Raw genomic sequence first — 23,094 nt, 5'->3', positions numbered from 1 at the left:
ACATCATGGCGTTGCTGTCAGGGTTCCTCTGAGCCATAATCCGTAGGTAGCAGTCGTCCACTGCAGTAGTAGCCCTTGGTCGGCCTGAACGAGGGATGTCATCGATGGTTACTGTCTCTCTGTATCTCCTCCATCACTCCGAGATGCCTGGACACTTCCCTTGTTGAGAGCTCTTCCTGCCAAAAAGTAACAATGTGGACATGATCGAACCGCGATATTGAATGTCTAGACATGTTTGAACTACAGACAACTCAACCTGTGTACCACCTTCCTGGTGGAATGGCTGGAACTGTTTGGCCCCCTCTATCTAATAGTCACTGCTCATGCATGGTTGTTTACATCTCTGGGCAGGTTCAGTGACAACTCTGAACAGTCACAGGGTCTATATCCGACATACAATATCTACAGTCAACGTTTATCTTCAGGAGTTCTGGGAACCGGGGTGATGCAAAACTTTTTTTGATGTATGTATTTCTTGATTGTTATTAACCCATGAGTTGTTGCACGCGTGATGTTATGTCAACCAGTGATTTATTGCCCTTATGCATCATCCACAGACCTGAATTTGTACGCATTAAGTTCCACTTAAACAGTCATTATTTCACCATTATTGTTCCAGTGTGGTTATTGTTAGGGAGTATAAAAATAAGTTTCTCCACATAGTATACTCTGGTCGACAACAGTCACCCACATGACTGTTGATGTTACCATTTCCATTTCTATTTCGATAGTTAAGTTACATATTTTTCAGTGTTTAATATCTGTTTTATATGCTGTTGATACTGTATACTCTGCATCGGGTTTATACTAAATATGGGTCAAGTGTGCACTGCAGTTCCACTGGTTGGTTTTGGCCTTTGACCTGTGCCCAGTGACGTAACTGTCTTGTACTGTGTGGCATAGTGGAGTGCAGAATATAGACCATAAATAACACAGGCCGCTAACGCCCCTGTCTCTGTTATGTTGAGGTTTGAAACCAGCGTGAAAGTCATGTGTCTCAGAGCAGAAAGCTAACCTCCTGTTATTACCCACTACGCAAAGTGGAGCTGACAATTACAGTTTTTATATTTGTATCTGATATTAAGTGTTTGTGCTAATAGTTGAATGAATTGTGGTATTATAATTACACGTATAGTAGAACAGTTACCAGTAACCCAACAGCTCCTTACTTCCTGATATTAATATGATCGTTATCGTTTTTACATGTGATTAAGTGAAAAATATTGACAGTTCTGTTGACAACCGACAGAATTACAGTTATTCAGTGAAAACCTGTGTTTGTTGCAGTGTCAATTTTTAGTTCACTGCTTCTACAGACGTAGAAGACAAAATAACATTTTTGGCAAGCAGGGTTAGTTTTCTGAATATTTCACACTAACATGTTTCAAACATTTTATTATATTTTCAGAAAAGAAAAGAAATCAGTTTTTATTCACAACATCTGGTTTTTAAACAAAGTAACCGTTTATATTTTAGGACTTATACTCAATCCTAACAGATGGAATAAAGTTACATATTTAAGCGATTGAAACATGTACTTGACAACTTTCTTTACAGTGATATCGATTACAGTACAAATAAAATAGATCTTACACATCATTTTCTGAAACAGACTATGTTTCTTGCACATTTATATGGGTTGATGTTTTCCTTTTTTTTCTAAGTGCAGAGGAAAAACAAAAATTGATGGCACAACATCTGGCTTCAGTTTCTTTCCAGTAGCAAAGACCTCGGCATCAAAACATTGAGGCAAAATATGTTTGCACCATGCTATTGTGTTGTCGTTTGGTTTAAAATTCTCGCTTTTCAAACCAAGGAATCAAACATTCCTCCATATTTCATCTTTGGGAAAACTATAATTACTCTCAGATACAGGACCATTTTCACCTGTGTGGTAATGACATCACTCCTCTGCTTCAGTCTGTTAGTAAATTGACATAATCTCAAAAAATCTATAAACAAATCTTTTTGTGTTATTGCAAGAACGAAACATCACTTCATTTTGCGTACCTTTTAATGTACCCAAACGCTGCACAACAGAGAAACTGTAACTGAAAGTACTACATTTAAAATAAAGTGAACTGTGTCCCAAAAATCGGCTCCAAGACAGTGTACACAATTACAGAAATTCAGCTTCCTGAAGCTTTTTGTCCTTAGTTATGTGACTTAGATGTTGGTTTCAGAACAATGTCATCATGCACAATCCGTGTAATGGTCTATGGCGCGGCGTATTTGAAATGAACTGTTTTGATAGGGGATACCTTACAGAGCTCTGGCTGGTGTATTCACGTGCTGAATGTTTGTGTTTATGATTTGCTTTATAGTAATACCATAGTTTAGTTTAATGGAGCAGAGTGTTTCAAAGTTATATTTATTTGTTTTTGGGTTTTGGGCTATTAGTTTTCGTTTGCAGTTTGTTGGTATTTCAGTTTGAAAGTTGCGGTTGTGTCCCTCGTTTGTATGTAGTTTCGTGCTGAAGATGCATTTGAATATCCTGTTGTCTCTAGTATGGTTGGATTTGGAGTTTCTTGTTGGCTTATGGTGGGTATTTCTAATTCATTATGAAGTTCAACGGCTGTGGCTGCCTGTATTGCAAAATTTTTAATTTTTGTTGTTATCAGTTATTTAGTTGTTTTGATTTTTGAGATGTCAGTCTTCGCTTGCAGTTTGTTCGTTTTTTAGATTGAATGTTGTGTGTGTGTCGTCGAGGTATGGGACCCGACCGTGAAACTAAATATAAAGGCACTTCATCCTGCTGTGTGGGCAAATATATGCGTAGCATTATTAATTTTTGCGATTTGGCCTTATTGTAAAATGTGTGAAGTGCCTACAATGCAAGGAAATAATGAAAGTGTCGAGATTCCGGCATATCAGACCAGGAAATCTTTGTATTTGCAGATGTAGGAGAAATAATGTGCGGAGATCGATGAGGAGAGGTTTCTGGTTCAAAAATTCTAGGTTAGTATTGTGTGAAGATGTGTGTGTCAGTTATTGTCGGTGTTACTGGTATCCATTGTGATTCTGTGTGCATGAGACAGTTCTGAGTGGGAGGTGTGTGTTCAGTTGGCATCCAAGGCATGGATTTGAACCAGAGTCTCCTGCTCTCTTCACAGATGAACTAACCACTACACCACCCTGGCACACTGCCTGTACACAACTGCACAGGCTATCCTAGCATGCCTCCCTCCTGAATCCAAATTTACATTCAAGCTTCAGCCCACTTGGTACCCCCTAAACTCGAACTGCATTGCAGATTAAGCGTATTCAAACAGAGAAAGAGACAGATACAACAGTCTTACATAAAACTTTAATTCATGATATCTTTGTTTCTGTAATCCAGTTTTGATGAAACCAAGCCTATATGGTGTCCGAGGGTACGCTCAAGATACCTGTGGAAACTCATATGAAAAACCATCTTGTTGTTTTGGAGATTAGCGTGTTCAAATAGGTAGATAGATACGATGATTTTAGATAAAACTTTAAATCATGATATCTCTTTCTTCTCTGAGACTATTTTGATGAAATAAAGCCTATATCGTGTCCAAAGCTATAGTCAAATTACTTGTGAAACCACAATGACAATTCGTCTAGTAATTTTCAGGCTTATCGTCTTCAAACAGACAGATATGACAGTTTTACGGATTTATTATTAGTATAGATAAGAAATCTTTAAAAGGGGTGGGAGAGAGAGGGGGGGGGGGGGAGAGGAGGAGTGAATGTGTTGAGGTTGACGAGTCACAATTTCGTAAAAGAAAATATGTCAGAGGGAACCAGCTCGTTGGAAAAACAGTGGGGAGAGTTGGAAGGTGGGTGTTCTGACTCTATTTTTGGGGTTGTTGGTCGGTGACTAAACGGGTTTTGGTGGGATTCATTGAGCAATATTTTGAGGAAAGTCTACATTTATTTCAGATTGTTTTTCACTTTATAGTGATTTGGGACGTAGGGATTACACTATTTTACAGTTAACCATAGTTTGGAATTTAAAAACCACAAAACGGGGATATGTATTATCAGGATAGAGGGTATTTGGAGGGTGGCGAGTTACATCTGTTGTGGGATGGCGAAGACTCTGCAGCCTCATTTTGATGTGTATTGTTGGTGAAGAAGTGTGCCTTATATTTTTTGTCCATTTAAAGCTTTCATGAAATCTGATGGAAAATGAGTAGGCTGAAGGGGGTTGGTTAATTTTTTTGGAGTAGGGAGATTGGGCTCCTTATGGTTGTGAGTGGGATTTTTGTATCTTTGTCATTGTTTGAGCTCTATGGGTTAAATGTGTTTTGCGATACCGATATTTATGGTTGTGTGGGGAGGTGTCTGGTATTAATGTCTTCGTTTGAGCTATGTAGATTCCAATTCCATTTTCTTACTCAGTTTTATTTTAGTTCTTTTTATTCTATATGAATTCGCGTGCATTATTGTTAGATTATGTGGCTGTTTTGGAATGATGTTAATGCTGTTGTATTTTTATTTTGCCCCTAATTTCCGCGTTTGTCCCGCCAGTTTCGTTTTATTGGATGACTGAAATATTTCGCGTGCTTCTTACGCCATAATGGTATAACTTATTGATGCCATCTTGAAGGTCGTAAGCGGCCTGTTATTAAATGTTATATGTGGTTGTTAACTAGGTTTTTTATTCCAAATCTGACATCATGGATGCAGAGGAGGTTCTTATCTTCTCTGATGATTCATAAGTTGAGGAAAACAATGTAGTCCTCAGTGAGCGCAATTCAGCTTTCGAGCAAGAGGTGTCAGAGGATGAAGAAGAGGGTGTTGTAATTGAAGATGCAAATGAACGGTATTTCTTGGGTAAAGATAAGATTACTAAGTGGCTGAAACAGAATCCCTCTACCGACATACATTTATGCGGACACACAATGTAATCACACATCTGCTTGGAACCTAAAACGGAGCCCGACAGATGAATCCGGAAACTGACCAGTTTCGCTCTCTCTTAGGATAAGAAACTGCAAATATTTACAGAGATACTGTCAGGTAGCATTTTGGGAAGAAGTGAAATGTCCATAACACCGCTGAAACACGAAAGAGAGGGTTTACTGCATCTTACAGGTACAGTGATGTCATTTAGGAAAAAACTAATCAAATGTGGGGCAGTTCGACAATCAATGGTGTAGATCACAGGTCGGCTAACTGCGGCCCGCGGGCCGCATGCAGTCCGAATCAAGTATTTGGGTGGCCCGCCGTTCTCAGCTGTTTTTTGTAATAATGTGCACCTAGTAACAAACAGTCGAATCCAAGAACGTCCACTAATGTTAACAGCTTCTTAAGGGTGTAATTTTCCTCTTCAGTAACAGACAAAAATACTTACAGAGACAAGATATGCTTCGTAATTTTAATTGAATTTGGTGAATCGACCCTGAGTTAAGTAAGTTGACCACATACCTCAGGGACTGAGGTGTAAGTAGCGTGGCCAATACGGGGTTAAAGATTGTGATAAGGGAAATGTTTTACTGTTCGTCGTGCAGTGCTGATAGTTCATTGACGTGCACAATTCGTAGCGATAAACAGCACTGACGTGCACAATTTGTAGCGATAAACAGCTATGGTATAACTTTAAACACAGAAATAACACGGATTTATGAATGTGCACTACAGAGACTGTCATCTTAATATGCGACACCTATTTGCAGCAAGGAATATGAAATTAAATTAAGGCTGCTGTAATACAAATGCAATGAGGAAAAGAAAAATGGCATTCAAAACAGATAGAAACCTTTTGTGGTCTGTCTCACATTGCTTAATGCATATATACGCATGTGCAATTACTGTCATTAATCAATTAATTATCCACTCACACAGACAACAGAATATCACAACAACTTTGGGGTCATTGAGGTGTGGCGGCATTAAGAAACAGAATACAGTTGACACGAAGTGTTCCGCGTGTTGCCGGTGGTCAACTTATAGCGCTTTTTCTATAGCTATTCTGTTGCAAGCTCATAATATACTAATTTGTGTAAAGAAAACGTTAACTCTGTCCAAAGGCCGTGACGGGTATATCGGTAGCGTCATGGGATGGGGAAATGGAGAGGCATGCGGTCAACACACTGTTCTCCCGGCCGTTGTCAGTTTTCGTTACTTAGAGCCACTAATATTGGCCAAGTAGCTTTTTAACTGGCATCACGTGTTTGACTGCAACCCCTAAGTCATGTAGGTTATCAATAAATAATAAGTTCGGCCGCACAATGTCAGTATTGGCTCTTGAGCAAAAACGTTTCATGACCACTGGTCTAGAATCATGTTACTAATCAATGACTGAAGAAAGTTCCCACTTTCTCTTACGATGCTTGCATTTGGATGATGTAAGAGACAGACTTGAGAAAGCAAGTATCTTACTGCAGATAAACAGATGTTAACATTTAGGGGTAGCTGTCCTTTCTTGCAGTTCATACCTAGCAAACCCGCTAATTAGCCTATGGACTGAAAACATTTGCTTTAGCTGATACTAAGACAAAAAGTACAGTAAATTTAGAAAACTATGTTGGTCCGCAGCCAGATGGGCGTTATAAATAAAACAATACCCTACTCGATGTTCTAATAAGAATGGAGGAGTAGATAGCGGGGACTAACGAAATGTAACCATTGGTAACTGAATTTGGACTTTCTGTGCTGCTGCGCCTGTCGTCGCCTCCATGAGGTAATACGTATGTTTCGGTTTTTCCTTCATTCTCTACTCATATTTTTAATATGTTTCCGTATAGCTTGCTTTTTACTATGTCTTATTCGATATCATATCTTCCTTGACAGACGGTTTTTGGCATTTTTAACGCTAGTTACATAGCTTCACTGCGTAATTCTATGCGGTCAGTGTTGGAAGCTTATTTTGCTTTTATAGTAGTCTGAGATAGAACCCAGCCGGATTTATTCTACTGTTGCCCCGCCCCTCCCCCTCGCGCCTCCACCTTGCGTTTTAAGATAACCTGATAATGCCCTATAGCAGGGGTCCGTGGGCTACATTGACTCCTCCACGAAGTCATAAGGGCCAAGATCTACCTAGTGGGATTAAAGCACCCTAGCACTCCATGATCACCGTAATGTAAGGCTAAAGGAATAGCTAGCACTGAAACGAACTACGATTTTTACTTAATTACATAATTTTGATTGGTGGACGTACCTGACTGAAATTCCGGAGTATTTTATTCTGGCGAATTTCATCGACAAAAAAGTATGTCACTGCACATTCTTCACGAAAGCGTCCTGCAAAGTTAACAAAATCTCAAAATCATTGTTAGCAATACTATTACTGCAAGACGCAACAGAGGTAGAGTATGTCAACGCATTGTTATTTCAAGCGGCGCAACAATAAGTTTAGTTATGTAGTCTTGTAGCGAGCAGCTGAGTCAATGTCGCACTGTTGGCAGTATAGGTACCATCTTACATATTTGGCGGGCCGGATACGGGGGATGTCCGGCTAACGCGGGCCGGTTTGCCGGCCCTCGCTGGCCGTTTTCGGCCCGCGGGCCGTAGTTTGAAGACCCCTGCCCTATACGGCCGAAGCACGTCTTTCTTAAGTTAATAAATAACAGTATACAGCCTACGACGTAGTCCCTTACTGAAGATCTCAAGTCAAGGTTCTTAGATTAGATTAGATTAGATTAATACTTGTTCCATAGATCATGAATACGACACTTCGTAATGATGTGGAACGTGTCAGGTTAATAAAAGATGTCTGTACAAGAAATTACATTACACAAAATATTGCATGACACTAATGATTAAGTTTTTTTTATCTAAAAATTCAGCCAATGAGTAGAAGGAGTTGTCATCTAGAAATTCTTTTAATTTATTTTTAAATGTTAGTTGGCTATCTGTCAGGCTTTTGATGCTGTTTGGTAGGTGCCCAAAGACTTTTGTGGCAGCATAATTTACCCCTTTCTGTGCCAAAGTCAGATTTAACCCTGAATAGTGAAGATCATCCTTTCTCCTGGTGTTATAGGTATGCACAGTGCTATTACTTTTGAATTGGGTTGGATTATTATCAACAAATTTCATAAGGGAATATATATACTGTGAGGTTACTGTGAGGATCCCTAGATCCTTAAATAGATGTCTGCAGGATGACCGTGGGTGGGCTCCAGCAATTATTCTGATTACACGTTTTTGTGCAATGAATACTTTTCTACTCAACGATGAATTACCCCAGAATATGATGCCATACGAAAGCAGTGAATGAAAGTAGGCATAGTAAGCTAATTTACTGAGATTCTTATCTCCAAAATTTGCAATAACCCTAATAGCATACGTAGCTGAACTCAGACGTTTCAGCAGACCATCAATGTGTTGCTTCCAGTTTAACCTCTCATCAATGGACACACCTAAAAATTTTGAAAATTCTACCTTAGCTACAGACTTCTGTTCAAATGCTATATTTATTACTGGAGTTGAGCCATTTACTGTACGGAACTGTATATACTGTGTTTTATCAAAATTTAAAGAGAGTCCGTTTGCTGAGAACCACTTAATAATTTTGTGAAAAACATCATTTACAATTACATCACTTAGTTCTTGGTTTTTGGATGTTATTACTATACTTGTATCATCAGCAAAAAGAACTAACTTTGCATCTTCATCAATGTGGAATGGTAAGTCATTAATGTATATCAAGAACAGTAAAGGACCTAAGACCGAACCCTGTGGGACCCCGTGCTTGATAGCACCCCAGTTTGAGGAATCAGCTGTTGTTTTAACATTACACGAACCACTTATTTCAACTGGGAACAATTCGCCGAAACACGCGGGAAGTGGCTTTGACGTTTCTTTCAAGTTAACAAAGAACAGAAAAACCTTCAATTTTCGTCTTTAAAAACGACAAAGCCCTTGTTTCACACTGTCCCAACACGAGTAAAGCTATGCATCTAATTTCTACAATGCACCACTAGGATGTTATTGACAGCGATACAGGGGACTCAAAACAGCCTGCGATCATATCATTTTACATTACCAAAGCTGGCCAGCTGTCTCAAAAAAAAAAAAGAAAGTTCGAAATACGAGATGCTGACCTGTGGAAGTTTCTCATATTCTGCTAAACTCAGCTGCTTCTTGTTTGTGGTAGCCGAAATGGCTAATTAATTTGACTGCCCCATCACATGTAATATCGTGACATGTGAAATACAACACGTTTCACTCAGGTCTAGAGATAGACATTGCCGACCGAAATTATAGGGTTGGTGCATAAACTCGTAGCTTTTTCATAAATTTAATAAAAACAACACAGATACACACAACAGAGACTATAGTCATCAATAATGTAATCTCCTTTACTGTTTACAACAGTCGGACAACGGTGGTGTGACTTTTAGATTCGTACACTAACGTGGATCGTTGTGAATAACAGTGTTTAAACGACCTTTGTCAAATCTCGAAGGTCTTCCTGAACGTGGGGAGCGCCTAATGCCAAAACGATCCTGCTTAAAAGTAGAAAATAAATTTCCTGCCGTACTTTGTCCAGTGGCATTATCCCGATACACGGCGCAAAAGTTTCCGGCTGCCTCCGCTGCGATCACCCTTCTATTGAACTCAAACAAAAACATATGCTGGTAAGGTTCCGGTTTCTCGACTTGACACTCAAATTTCTAGCGTCTGCGGGTTCACTCTGTCTTAACACGACAAATTTAAACTCAAAACAACAACTGTGAATTACAAATGAGAAATGACAATTGATAAATAAACCCTTAGCAACCGGAATACAAACGTGAAAAACAAAAGTGCTTCGAACGTATGCACCGATCTACAACTTGATTGTCCGCAGCTCGTGGTCGTGCGGTAGCGTTCTCACTTCCCACGCCCGGGTTCGATTCCCGGCGGGGTCAGGGATTTTCTCTGCCTCGTGATGACTGGGTGTTGTGTGATGTCCTTAGGTTAGTTAGGTTGAAGTAGTTCTAAGTTCTAGGGGACTGATGACCATAGATGTTAAGTCCCATAGTGCTCAGAGGCATTTGAACCATTTTTGAACAACTTGATTAGAAATAAACATTGTGATCCAAGCCTGGAATTACAATAAAGTAAACATAGCTGCATAAAAGCATTTTGCACTAATAAATTCAATAAAATGAAGGTATAGCACTGAAGAGACTTTCCGAACCAATCTTGTACATGAAGTTATGAAGGCCATAACAGAAAGACCTGAAGCACAGCAGGTTTCCGAGATTGGGAGGCGTGATCTTTTATTGCTTGAAATGAAAGAGACTGCAACCAGGTCGCAAGAGATAAGTTAGCGTGAAGAGGAAGATGTTAAGAATGCAGTAGATCACAGGACAAATCAACCACGAAGTGCTGTGCTGGGTTTGATAAGTGGACCTCCCTGATCATTTGAAGGAAGTTTATGTCAACTGTTTGGACAGTGCAGATTGAAATAATACTTGTGTCAAAAAAAGTTATTTTGAAAATACTGGTCTAATTGCTGTATTAGTAAGGTTCATACACAGCTATTATAATGTATGGTTCACTAACGTCACTTTTTTTTATTAATTTGTAAAGTAATATATGTGCACTTTTTTTGTTTACATTAAAAGACCGGTAGGTTTTGTGTGGGTTCTACAGTAAATATAGGGCATTCAGATCTAGAGTTGAGTAACTAATTGAAATCTATACTATTATGCAAGTATGCCGTATCCAATTTTATTTCATCGTTGTTAAAGTAACATCGAAAACATAGATGGGTGAGAGCCATCACCCACGCGTCCAATTTAATAGAACTTCACGTGACCACAGCAGGGTTAAAATGTTCAATGGACAAACAAAATATATGCATTACATACACATCGGTAGAACGTAAATGGAACTACATACTACTTAGGATTATCATTACGACCCCTTTTAGAAACTGTTGAGCAACCGATAAACGCTCGCAGTTTACAGTCGAGGCAACTAGAAATAAGTATACAGTGTTATCTAGATAATGTAGTGACGGGAGCAAAGTACAAAACGCGTCGAATGCCTACAGTGCTGAGGGCAGAAGTTACATAGTCGCTGGGCCGAGATGTTTACTTTCGCCGATTTCTTGGCTGGTTGGAACGCTGGTATGAAACAAGATTTAACACCAATAATTCCTGCACAACTGTTTCCTGTACTGAGGTTTTTTTTAAATCCAAGAGATGGTAGGAATGACAGGAAACTCAGACAGAAATAATCTAAGCTTGTGCATCTCATTCACTACATGTTTATTTAAATAATATGAAACTACAACTACTGCATATTCCAATGTGAATATTACTACTGTCAGCGCTGTGAAGTATAAAGTATTCAGAATTTACAGTATGCCGCACTGTGTGCTATCTCCAGCACGCAGAAAAACATACAGTGAATCGCGGGGAATTTTTGTTTACGGTACGTGTTGTTATATTCTTGGTAGCTGCCTTGTTTGTAGAGTATTCATTACTACACATTTTCTTCCTCGGTATTTCAGAAGGTCACGTAAAAGGCAGAAACGATTGTGTGCCTCCTGTTGTGAAATCGTTTGGGGGCGATGCCGCGGGAAGATCATTTTGCGAACTGGAAAATATGGACAGAATGGATAAGACAGCGATATTAGCAAGACCAATGACTTCACAGAAACATCGAATTAATCTCGCAAGTAGAAAGATAACGTTAATGTGATAAGTAAGAAACTGACACACGGACTTGTCACAAGCAGTTCTAAGGACAGATAATCCTGTAAGCACTGCTCTTGGTGGTCTGCCCTACACCGTACGTGTCGTGTACGGTAGCTTATGACGATTTAATAGACCAATAGTAAAATAATACAAATACCGTACATTGTACTCGTTTTCTGGAGAGCAGGGTTAAAATTCCTCTTAGGCCATCCCAGTTTAGCCTTTTCGCAGGTTCTCTAAATCACTCAGGCGAATATCTGGAAAGTTACGAAAAACAGGACCGGTTTTTTCCCGAGCCAATCTTGTACAAACTGAGCTTTAGATACAGCTATGGTAATTTTATCGTCGACAGGAGACCAAACCATACATTCTTTCCTTTTGTTTTCTTCGTGCTGGTACTAATTAATCTGGACATTTTCGGCAATTCGCATTATCCGTTCCAGAAAGTACGAAGGAAGGGCGCAAATTTTCTCGAAACTGTGTGTGTGCCCTCCATCAAAAGTATGACGCTAGAAGCATTCAAATGGAAATGACCAAAGAAAGATTTAGGCGAAGCAAAGAGAAACAGGACGTTTCTCTGGCCAACAATAAAAAAGAAATGGACCCTCGTATCATTTTATTTATGGCATTTGTTTATTTGTATTCTAGCGGAAATGGGGCCGATGACCATTTAGTTTGGTCCCTTTAAACATCAAACCAACCAACCAACTAGCGGAATAATTGAAGCAACATCTGTTCGTATTTTACAAGAATCGGTAGCGGAAACAGCCTGTGGCCCGCCGTAAATAAAGCGTTTATCGGAAATAATTTCCCCTTAAAACTGTAACTCTGCTGCCACAGAACGCTTAACTTCAATGTAAATTTCGGTCAAAAAATAATTTTTATTCGTGAAATTATAGTGTTCTTTCGAAACTTTGAATGAAGGCATGGAATCATATGTGTAAGATTATATGCCATACACTGGACAAGAAATGCATATAGATTAGCTAACTGAGACACTATATGTCAAGTACGGTATGTGGATGATCACCCAGTTTGTTAAATCTTAGTCATCCAATAATCTCTCAAATTGTCCATTCTCTGACTCCACCCGTCGCAACAGAAGCATGCCCCTACTTGGAATCCCATCCCCAAATTGCGACCAAATAAGGTGGTATAGCATAAAGAGACACTCGTCTAACATATGGGAGAATGGTGTTTCAAATCCCATCTTGGTCATCCAGAATCTGGTTTTATGTTGTTTCCTTAGATCACTTAAGGCAAATGTAAGAAGAGTTCCTTTGAAAATGATAGGTTTATTTCTTTTTCCATCATTCCCCACTGTGAGATTGTGTTCAGTCTCTGACAACCTCCTCATTAAGGAAGGCATGAGATCTTAATCATAGCCAGCCGCGGTGGCTGAGCGGTTCTAGGCGCTTCAGTCCAGAACAGCATGACCGTTATGGTCGCAGGTTCGAATTCTGCCTTGGGCATGGATGTGTGTGATGTCCTTAGGTTAGTTAGGTTTAAATAGTTCTAAGTTCTAGGGGACTGATAACCTCAGATGTTAAGTCCCATAGTGCTCAGAGCCATTTGAACAATTTTCTTAATTATAACCCCTAATTTCCTTCTTTACTCCAATTTGGATAATGCTTACTGCCACTAATCTTCTTAATCTAAGCCCTCATGGGACAGTGATGCCATACAACATGTGGCTCACTTGTACAGAAAAAACAGCTGATTCCTACTGTCCTCTATTAAATGACAAGATGTACATATCGTTGACAGTCTTATTTAAGACTTTTCTGCAAACTGAACTACACAAAATTACAATTAACTGTAATAAGGTCAGTGAAAGAAAGTCCCTTACAGTTTCAGTGGGCTTGGTGCGGCTACTTCTCAAGTCTATTTCAACCAATGACATAACACATTTCATATGTGTCTCTGTGGCAATGAGTCAGTCCTGTCACTGCTCTTTTGACTACTATTGCTTTTGCCTCCAGCCATTTGCACAATTCAGTTTAAAGATGGCAACAGTACTGCCAACTCATTGACTAGATTTTCCTGAAACCAGGTTATGCTGAGATTAGGAGTTAATATTTATTCGGGTAATTTGACGAACTCTTTCAGATGACGTTTTCTATGTATTAGTGAAATACATCTTTAATTTGCTAATCTTCTTTCATTCATTTCCTAAATAATGGTGTGAGCTGTGCAGTCTACACATGAGATACTGAAGAAACTGAATTGGCAGACTCTTGGAGATAGACAAACTATCTCAATAAAGTCTACTAACAAGGTTCCATGAACTGGCTTTAAATGATGACTGTAGGAATGTTGTACAATCTCCTACGTATCACTCATACAGCAATTGTGAGGATAAGATTAGAGTAATCCTCTGCCTTGCTCCTCATGGTGGTTTGCAAAGTGTAGATGTTGACGTAAATTACAGAAAGTGCCTCACGACAAAAATCTGTTGCAAAAGTGGGACTCCATTTGAGTAATGGCCATCACAGTTCTTAATATTGTAACGGTTTCTATACACATAGAATGTTTTTACTCCATCTAATTTCTAACAGCTATTAATATTTTTTCTCATTAGCTGGCAGAAAAGGGAGATGCAGGATTGCTGTTTCTCCTCACTTGATTACTGTAGGAATCTTGGAATTTCAACCATGTGTTCATGCATCAAAGTCTGGTGGCAAATGATTGTTGCAGGAATAATTATTATACTGGCCACCTCCACACTGAACACTGTGATATAAAAATATACTGTAGGACATTGAACTTAAGACACTGGCAGTTATCTGTGTGTAAGTGGCAGATGGATTGCCTGTGCATGCTCTAGAAGCAGCCTCAGTGGTTGCTCATATTTCATATGTGCATTAATGATAAGTGATTGCTGAAAATATCTTTTAATTTGAAGTAATTTTGCAAATTTTGTTTAAGATTTTCTGTGGGAGAATACGTTAAATGAAGAATATGTGCACAGCTTAAATTAATGTAACTGGATAGATAAATAATCTGCTTACCAAGCAGCGGCAGAACAACACACATATAAAGGTACTAAAATCTGCAACCTTTTGGAGCCAATGGCTCCTTTTGGCAGAAGGATTGAAGGGGATGGAAGACGGATGAAAGAAAAGGTCTGGTGAGGTTTAGAAAATGGGAAGAGTTAAGAAAATCTTCCCAGAAACTAGGGTTTATGTAAAGAAGGTAGATGCCATGTGCCATTGAACAGAGGTGGCTCTCCCTTTGATAGAATATGTTTTGCCAGTTACGTGATTTGAACGTGTATTGGTAGGAGGATGTATAGAGCAAGTTTTACAGCATGAATGGTCACAGGGGTATGAACCATAGGGTATGGAAATCGGTCCAGAAGGAGCATAGGGCCTGAAAAGGATATTGTGGAGGTTGGGAAGGTGACAATAAACTATTCTAGGTGTGATGGGTAAAGTGTTGGTCAGAATGGACCTCAATTCAGGGCTTGATTTTAGGAAGCCATAACCTTATCAAAGTAGCTGATTAATACATTCAAGACAAGATTAATACTCAGTGACAACAGGTGTACTCCTAAGTTGTTATTTTGAGGGATCAGCAGTACCAGTACCAGGATTGTATGTGATGGCCCAGGAAAACTGCTTTTGAACTAGGCTGGTGGGGTTATTACACCCAGTGAAGGCTGAGGTGAGAATGGTGGTTTATTGTTGTAAAGAGTCTACATCAAAACAAATACATTTTCCTGGAATGCCAAGTCTATATGGGAGGAAACGTAGGACATGGAAAGGATAGAAACATTCAAAATGATTTAGAGACTCCCAAGAATTTTAGGAGGTTAGCCTCACTGTGAGTCCATATGGCAGAGATATCATCATTGTTTCTAAACCAAACCAGGGTCTCAAGGCATATGCATCCCTTGAAAGCCACCTCCAAGCAGCCCATGAAAAAGTTGGCATAGGAAGGAGCCATCCTGGTTTCCACTGCCATTCCCCTAATTACTTTGTGTGTCTACCCCTCAAAGGTTAAATAGTTGGTGGAAAGTATAAAGTTGATTAAGGTGAGAAGAAAGGATGTCATAGAGTTGGGCACTGACTGATGAAATGTTCAGCAGCAGACAGTCCATATAAATAAAGGATGTTGGTATAGAGGGAGGTTCCATCAATAGTGACAAGTAAGGTGTGTGGTGAGAGTAGGACAGACACAGATTTCAGATGATCTAGAAATGGTGTCTTTAATATAAGAGGGAAGTCTTTGTATTGCAGCTAAGGCTGATATGTGTTTTGCGGTGCTTTGAAGCCAGTAACTATGGGTCTGCCAGGGTGATTGGGTTTGTGGATCTTAGGAAGAAGGTAAAAGTGGAGATATGTGGTTTGGGTGGGGTAGAAGTTCTATGGATTAAGATGTTAGTCATCGTGTGGGGCCTGAGGTTTTGAGGAGGGACAATAGGTCAGTTTCTATAACAAGACTGGGGTCTTGATGGCATGATGCTGTATGTATAGATGTCGGACATGTGGTGTAGACCCTTGCTTAAGGATTCCCATTGGTCATGTACCACAGTGGATGTTTCCCTGTCCACCAGAAGGATAATGATGGAGTCATCAATTTTTAGGGAATGAAGAGCCTGGGGTTCTACAGAGGACAGACCAGTGTCATATTGTAGGGACTTGAGGAAGGGTTCTGAAACAATGCTGGATGTTGGGAAATTCTTGGAAGGTTTGTAAGGGCTGGAACTTAGGTACTGGTGGTGGATAAAATTGGGATTGTTGTCAGAACTGTTCAAGACAGGGTCCAATGTCAGGTTTGCTGTTGGAAAGTGTTGGGTTACAAAATGATACTTGCAGTTGACATTACATATAAAGAAAAGTAAGCAACATGATTAAATGGAGGTTTAGGACTGAAATACACAATACAGCAATACACCATTCTCACCTGAGCCTTCACTAGCTGTAGTTACTGCACCAGCCTAGTTCGAAAGCAGTTTCCTGGGCCATCACATACAATCCTAGTATTGGTGCTGCTGATCCCTCCAAAAACAACTTAGGAGTGTATACCTGTTGTCACTGAGTATTATCCTTGTCTTGAATGTATTAATCAGCTACTTTAACAAGGCAGTGACATGCAAAACAGGGCGCGTCTCCTTCAGTTTTATCGAGCTTTTGTGCATTCACGGCTGGACTATGGGTGCACAGTGTATGAGTCAGCGAGGCCGTCTTATTTGCAGATCCTTGATGCTGTCCACCATGCTGGGATTCAACTGGCCACGGATGCTTATCGGACCAGTCCCATACTCAGCCTCTGTGCTGAGGCTGGGGAACCACTACATCCCATCCGGCGGCAGCTCCTGCTGGTGTGCCAGGCTTGTAAGTTTCTTGCAGCTCTGACCTCGCCTGCTCACCATATCGTTGCTCATCCCCCTCTGGACTGCATTTTTTCCCACCGACCCCGGGCTACGTTGCCGTTTGGGATCTATGTGCTAGAGTCCCTCGGTGTGAGTCTGTACAAACCCAAATCCTGGGTTTTAACCGCCTGCCACCCTGGTTACTGAAGAGGCCCAGAGTGATTCTAGATTTATTGCAGTACAAGAGAGATTGCACCCCTGCCATCGTTTTTAATGCAGCATTTTCTGCCATTTTATCTGAGCACCACGACTATGTAGCTGTTTTTACGGATGGGTCAAAACAGGGGATTCCGTTGGTTGCTCTGTTGTTTTTCCAGATTGTGTCCTCAAGGTCCAACTGCCTCAGACTTTTACTGTCTTTGATGCAGAATTGTCTGCGATCTTGCGGGCACTGGAGCAGATGAGACATTCTTCCTGTCCTAAATTTCTTGTCTGTTGCAATTCACTAAGTGCCCTTCACTCATTGCAATGTTTGTATCCAGCAAATAAAGTAGTCCAGACCATCCAGGATGCCCTCCTCCAACTACAGCAACTGGGGAAGGTGGTGACTTTCTGCTGGGTTCAGGGGCATGTCGGTATTGCTGGGAATGAAAGGGCAGATCTCGCAGCCGAGGAGGCGTGTCTCAATCCACAAGTATCTCAGTGTGCTATCCACCTGCACACACTCACCTCGCTGTTGAGCTCACGAGTCATGCGTTTGTTGGGAAGATGAGTGGCTGGAAGTGACTGACAATAAGCTTTGTATAGTCAAGCCCACAACATGTGTGTGGTGTACTTCCTTTCAGCCCCGTCAAGGGGACGAGGTTCTCCTCACTCGGCTTCGGATAGGCCACAGCCCTATGATAAGTGGCTTCCTGCTCTGGCGAGAGGACCCTCCAATGTGTGATGCTTGTGGCATCCAGGTCACTGTGCACCACGTTTTATTGGATTGCGTTTTATTTTCTGACCAGTGGGCTGCGACTGACTTGCCAGTAGACCTGCCATCTCTTTTAGGCAACACTCTGACGACTTTGTTTAAAGTTTTAAGTTCTGTGCCATGTCAAATGTTTTTACAAAGATTTTAGGGAGAGTATCTTAATTTGCTCACTATGTAACAAGCTTGTCCATATTTTATGTAAGTGGCCAGCCAATGACAATTTCCTGTGGCATTCTTGTTGCTACATTTTCCCTTAAGTTTTACTTTCTTATGTAGCATTTTCCTTCTTTTCCTGTGTTCTTTGTGTGTGTGCTTCAGTTTTATTAGGTCTGTCCACATTAGTTCCTTTTAATGTGTGTCAGAGCACTGTTGACCTCGACGTTGAGTGCCCATAAGCCCCAACACACACTCGACATGCTAAACTCGTACCCTGCAATGAGACCTGTTCTGTCCGACATTTTGCTCACCGCTCGTAGAATAGCTTATTGTCACACTCTCAATCTGCAATATATCCTTGTCAGACACTATACTCCCTCTGCACCCATTTCCCTACCCTATGGCTCCAACCCTGTGACTGCCCCCACTGTAAGATTTGCCCTATGTGTCGTACCTACCAGACCTGTAATTGACAAAACTTATACTTTCAAAGGGAAAGCCATCTATGTTTAACAACACATCATGTGTACCAGTTTTTATAGAAACACTGTTTGGCTTTTTACACTGGCACGATTACCACCAAACTATCAGTTAGGAAGAACAGACATGGGCAGAGGATGTATACTGACAATACATAATATCCTATTGCAGAGCATGCTCTACAGCATGACAGTCATGGCCTTGGTACTTGCTTCACCATGTTTGCTATCTGGATTCTTTGCTCACACCCAAGTTTCTCAGAACTCCGCAGGTGGGAACTGACGTTGCAACATGTCTCTGGTTCTCACTACTCATTTGGCATCAATTTACATTAATTTCTTCAGTCTCAGTATTCCTTTCTGCACTCCCTTGTAGTTTTCTATATCTCTTATTTTCTGACCTGTCTATTTACCCCCCCCCCCCCCCCCCTGCATCCACCCCCCACCTGTGCCCTGCAACTCTACCACATACAATGATGCACTTAGCTTCCTTCTCTTATTAACTCATGCATATGCATGATGTGTTGTCAGTAATGTCAGTCTGCCTTGCATATTCCAGCTTTAAGCTCTCAGGTTATCAAATCCCATCCAGTGCAGTCCTCAGCAATCAGTCTTTGCTTATCATCCCATCTGGTAAGTCTCCCCCTACCCAGGGCTCTAAGTGGCTTTTCTGAACTCTCCCAATTTCCTAACAACTTACTAGTCCTTTTCATTCAACCATCCTCCTCCCCCCCCCCACCCCCCCACCCCCACCCTCCCATCTCCTGCAGGGGTCTCACCTCTTTACCACTCTTTGGTGAGTTCGTGCTTGGATACCATGAGGCTCCAGTCTTGGCAGCACCTCTTCACTTTCTGTGCTAGTTGTCTATCCTCCTGTTATTCTTCCTCCTTCCCTTGGGGAACATGTCTGGGATATTTGTGAGAATGTGTTCCGAACTTTTAATAGCCTGACATCAGAACAGTCCTTCATGTCTTTACTCTTTCTTTCTTCATTCTCCATCTCCTACCCTTCCTCCATTTCAGCGCATGAAGTTCATCTTTGTTTCTTCTTCCTCCCTGTGTGCTCCTAAAGGCCAGCTGAAGCGTTTGATGTGCAACAGATGACTGGGTAATGCATAATTTCCAGGCCCAGTTTGACAGGTAGGGTTTTGTCATACCCCGTGGTACAGGTGAGGCCTAGGGAACATTGATTACCTGAGATGTTACCTTCCTAAAATTCAATTGTTTCCACTGTCAAGAGATTGGAAGGTGTGACCTGAGGTGTGAACAGCCACTTAAGATAGGTGAGCTACCTCTGAGAGGGACCCCCTCAGTTGGAAGGAGAGTGCCATCAGAGCCAAGCATCATCTCATCTGCTTCAACTAAATATAAACAGAATGAGGCTAAAGATTCAAACAATCTCTCAGCTGCACCTCAGTTCCTTGTGGTATCACGCACTGCAGGAGGTCAGTCCTTTGCTACAGTTAATTTGTGCATTATTCAGAAAGGTGTTGATGCAATTGCAGGCCCTGCCAAACCCTGCTCTCATTTATGTAATGGGACTTTGCTTCTGGAGACCAATTGTTATTTTCAAGCCCAACAACAGCTTATAACTTTGCTCCTCCACGGATATCCTGTCGAGGTCCATTGAATGCTGAGTTTTTCACATTGTTATTTACGCTCAGCTGCTTGATGTATGACTGAGGGAGAAACTGAAACTAACCTCTCTGATCAGGGCATCACTGTGGTCCATCAGGTAATGAAAAAGATTGATGCAACATTATTGCTACACACATCCTTTCTCTCACATTTGATCGAGTACTGCTACCACTGGAGATTAAAGCAGGCTATGAAGTCACCATGGTCTGACTGTACATTCCAAATCTGGTGTGTTGCTACCAGTGTTAACATTGCAACCCACTTACTTGTCAAAACATGATGGCCAAATACGTTACTTGCGGTAGGAACGCTCATGAGGGTAATTGCCTGCCTCCTCCTCTCCGCTGTATCAATTTTAATGGTGACAATGCCATCTCATCCCGAGAATGTCTAGTGGCTCTCAATGAACAGGCTGTCCATGAGACTGGGGTGAAGGAAAAAGTACCTTACCCTATCGCTTGCAAGTTGTTGGCTAGTTGAAAGGCCTGCATTTTACCATCTGGCACTTATAGCACCACTCTTGCTATGTCTCACTCCACAAAGGATGTGGCCACACAGGCTTGAAACCTCCAATTCAGCACTGGAGTTGCAAAATCGCCCAGTTTCAGGTTAGCATCCCCTTCTCTTTCAGGTGCGCAACAAGCCACCAAATCTTTGCTCCTGGTAACAAAATCACCTGCTACACAACTTGCAGGACAGTAAGGACAAAAGGAATCCTCCCTTGATAACTTTTTATATTCCTCCAGCCAACAAACGCCTGAGTCTTCATCTGCCAACCACAAAGGCTCTAAGAAGTCAAACAAAGACCAACGATCTTCTCCTTCTCCAACACTGAAATCCTCTTCAACAGTGTCACAGCGTGATACCATCACCTGGCTGACCTCCATTTCACCAGTCCGCTTGAAATCCACAGGCCAACTCAGGAAGGATGCCAATGCCTCTGTATATCTCATGGAACAGGATCTACCAGCATCTGGACTTCTTAGCAGTGAATCTTTGAAAGGTGGCACTTGGCAACTGCCGAGGGTACTACCCTTCGTTTTTTCCCTCCTTCCCTTTCCCCATTAGGACTCTCCTCCAATGTAATGTTGACAGTATTAGATCTTATAAGAAAGAATTACAGCTGCTCTTGGAATTGCAGTTCCCACTGTTTTTCTGCCTCCAAGAAACAAAATTGTGTCCTTGCAACTGCTTTGACCTTTGACATTTCATTTCAGTTTGCAATTCTGTCTCATAGGAGAGTCATGCTGCTCATCTGGGATGATGTTCATAGCTAAACCATTTCGCTGAATACTCGACTGCAAGCTGTTGCAGTCTGCATTATCCTTCATCACTTCATCGTTTCTCTTTGCAATGTCTACATCCCTCCTTCATTCAGCATCAACAGGACAGACTTCCTCCAGCTTATTGGTCAACTGTCTCACCATTTTTTGCTGTTTGGTCACCTTAATGCACACCATCCCCTTTGGGGCTCTTGCAGAACCTGTCCAAGTGGGGCACTCCACACACACCTATTCCCATTTGGACCTTTCGTTCTGCGCAGCTCAGTGTGCCCATCATCTTGAATGCTCCATTCTCTCCAACACATACTTGCACAACCAATTCCTGTGTGGTACCCATTTGCTGATTCCTACCCCACCTTCTAATAAACACAATTGACAGCTTTCTAAGGCCAACTGGAGGTTTTATTGCTTCCTGGCAAACTATGATGAACAACATTTCCCCAATTGTGATGGCTAGGTAGAGTATTTTATGGATGTTATCCTTACTGCTGCGGAACATGCCGTACCTCACACTTCATCTTCGTCATGCCGTGTTCCAGTTCTCTGGTGGACTGAGGTGTGCCATGATGCGATTCATGTGTGAAGACATACTCTCCATCTTTTTAACCATCATCCTACATTGGTCAACTGTATTTGTCTTCAAAAGTTGTGTGTGCAGTGTTGTCACATTCTTTGAGATGGCAGAAAAGCTAGCAGGATTTCATTTTCTCATTCTTTCAACAGTTTCACTACCTTTTCTGTTGTGTGGGGCAACCTCCATTGGCTCCTTGGTACCAAAGTCCATTCCCCATTTTCTGGCCTGACTGTAGCAGATAATGTCACTGTGGATCCTATTGCCATCTCCAACACCTTAGGCCACTATTTTGTGGAGATTTTTCACTCCACACACTATCACCCCACCTTCCTCCTTTGAAAATGAGTGGAGCAGCTCAGATGGTACCCTTCACCTCTCAGAATTGTGAATGCTACAGTGCTGCCTTTACTATGAGGGAGATGGATCATGCTCTCACATCATCCGATCTTCAACTGCAGGACTGGATGATGATCACTTTCAGATGCTGCAGCATCTTTTTCTTGCAGGCAAACACTTTCTCCTTCATACATACAATCACATTTGGGCAGATGGCACATTTCCCAGATGCTGGAATGAAACCACTGTCATACCCATACCTAAGCCCGGTAAGGACAAACATCTTCCTTCTCACTACTGCCCCATTTCTCTCACCAGCTGTGTTTGCAGGGCAATGGAATGTATGGTTCATGGCGTGCTGGTATGGTGGCTCAAGTCTGACAATCTACTAACCACTGCACAAAGTGGATTTCAAGTGCGCCATTCTGCAGTTGATCATTTGTCACTTTGTCAACCCACGTCATGAATGGTTTTCTGCAGAAATACCAGACGGTGGTCATGTTTTTTGATTTGGAGAAAGCCTTTGACACCTGCTAGAGGACTGTTATCCACTGTACTCTATACGTATCCAGCTTCCAAGGCCACCTGCCCTATTTCCTTCAGGAACTTGTTAAATCCAGAGTTTTTAAGGTACCTGTGGGTTTGGCCTTGTCGGACACCTTTATCCAGGTGCCTCAACGCCCCATCCTGAGCATCATCTTCTTTGCTACAGCCATTAATCCTATT

At 41.3% G+C, this 23,094-nt stretch overlaps 1 protein-coding gene across 6 annotated transcripts in view; it reads left to right on the top strand.

The window, feature by feature from the left end:
- Positions 1-10,933: 10,933 nt before the first annotated feature.
- The window catches only part of LOC126348080 (solute carrier family 25 member 45-like), a 101,650-nt gene continuing 89,489 nt past the window's right edge, over positions 10,934-23,094 (top strand). For 2 of the 6 annotated variants that reach the window (XM_050002329.1, XM_050002326.1), the window contains exon 1: positions 10,948-11,036. Coding sequence is in view for 2 of the 6 variants with exons in the window: in XM_050002324.1 (XP_049858281.1) it covers positions 11,274-11,343 (70 nt within the window). In the remaining 4 variants the exon portion in view is untranslated. Of the gene's footprint in view, positions 11,037-11,258; positions 11,344-16,860; positions 16,949-23,094 lie in introns of those variants that run through there. The other 4 variants (XM_050002325.1, XM_050002324.1, XM_050002328.1 and 1 more) reach the window with 4 other exon arrangements.

Source organism: Schistocerca gregaria, chromosome 1 (assembly GCF_023897955.1).
Source record: "Schistocerca gregaria isolate iqSchGreg1 chromosome 1, iqSchGreg1.2, whole genome shotgun sequence".
Taxonomy (NCBI): domain Eukaryota; kingdom Metazoa; phylum Arthropoda; class Insecta; order Orthoptera; family Acrididae; genus Schistocerca; species Schistocerca gregaria.
Note: the sequence above shows the minus strand (reverse complement) of the source record. Positions and strands in the feature narration are given on the sequence as shown.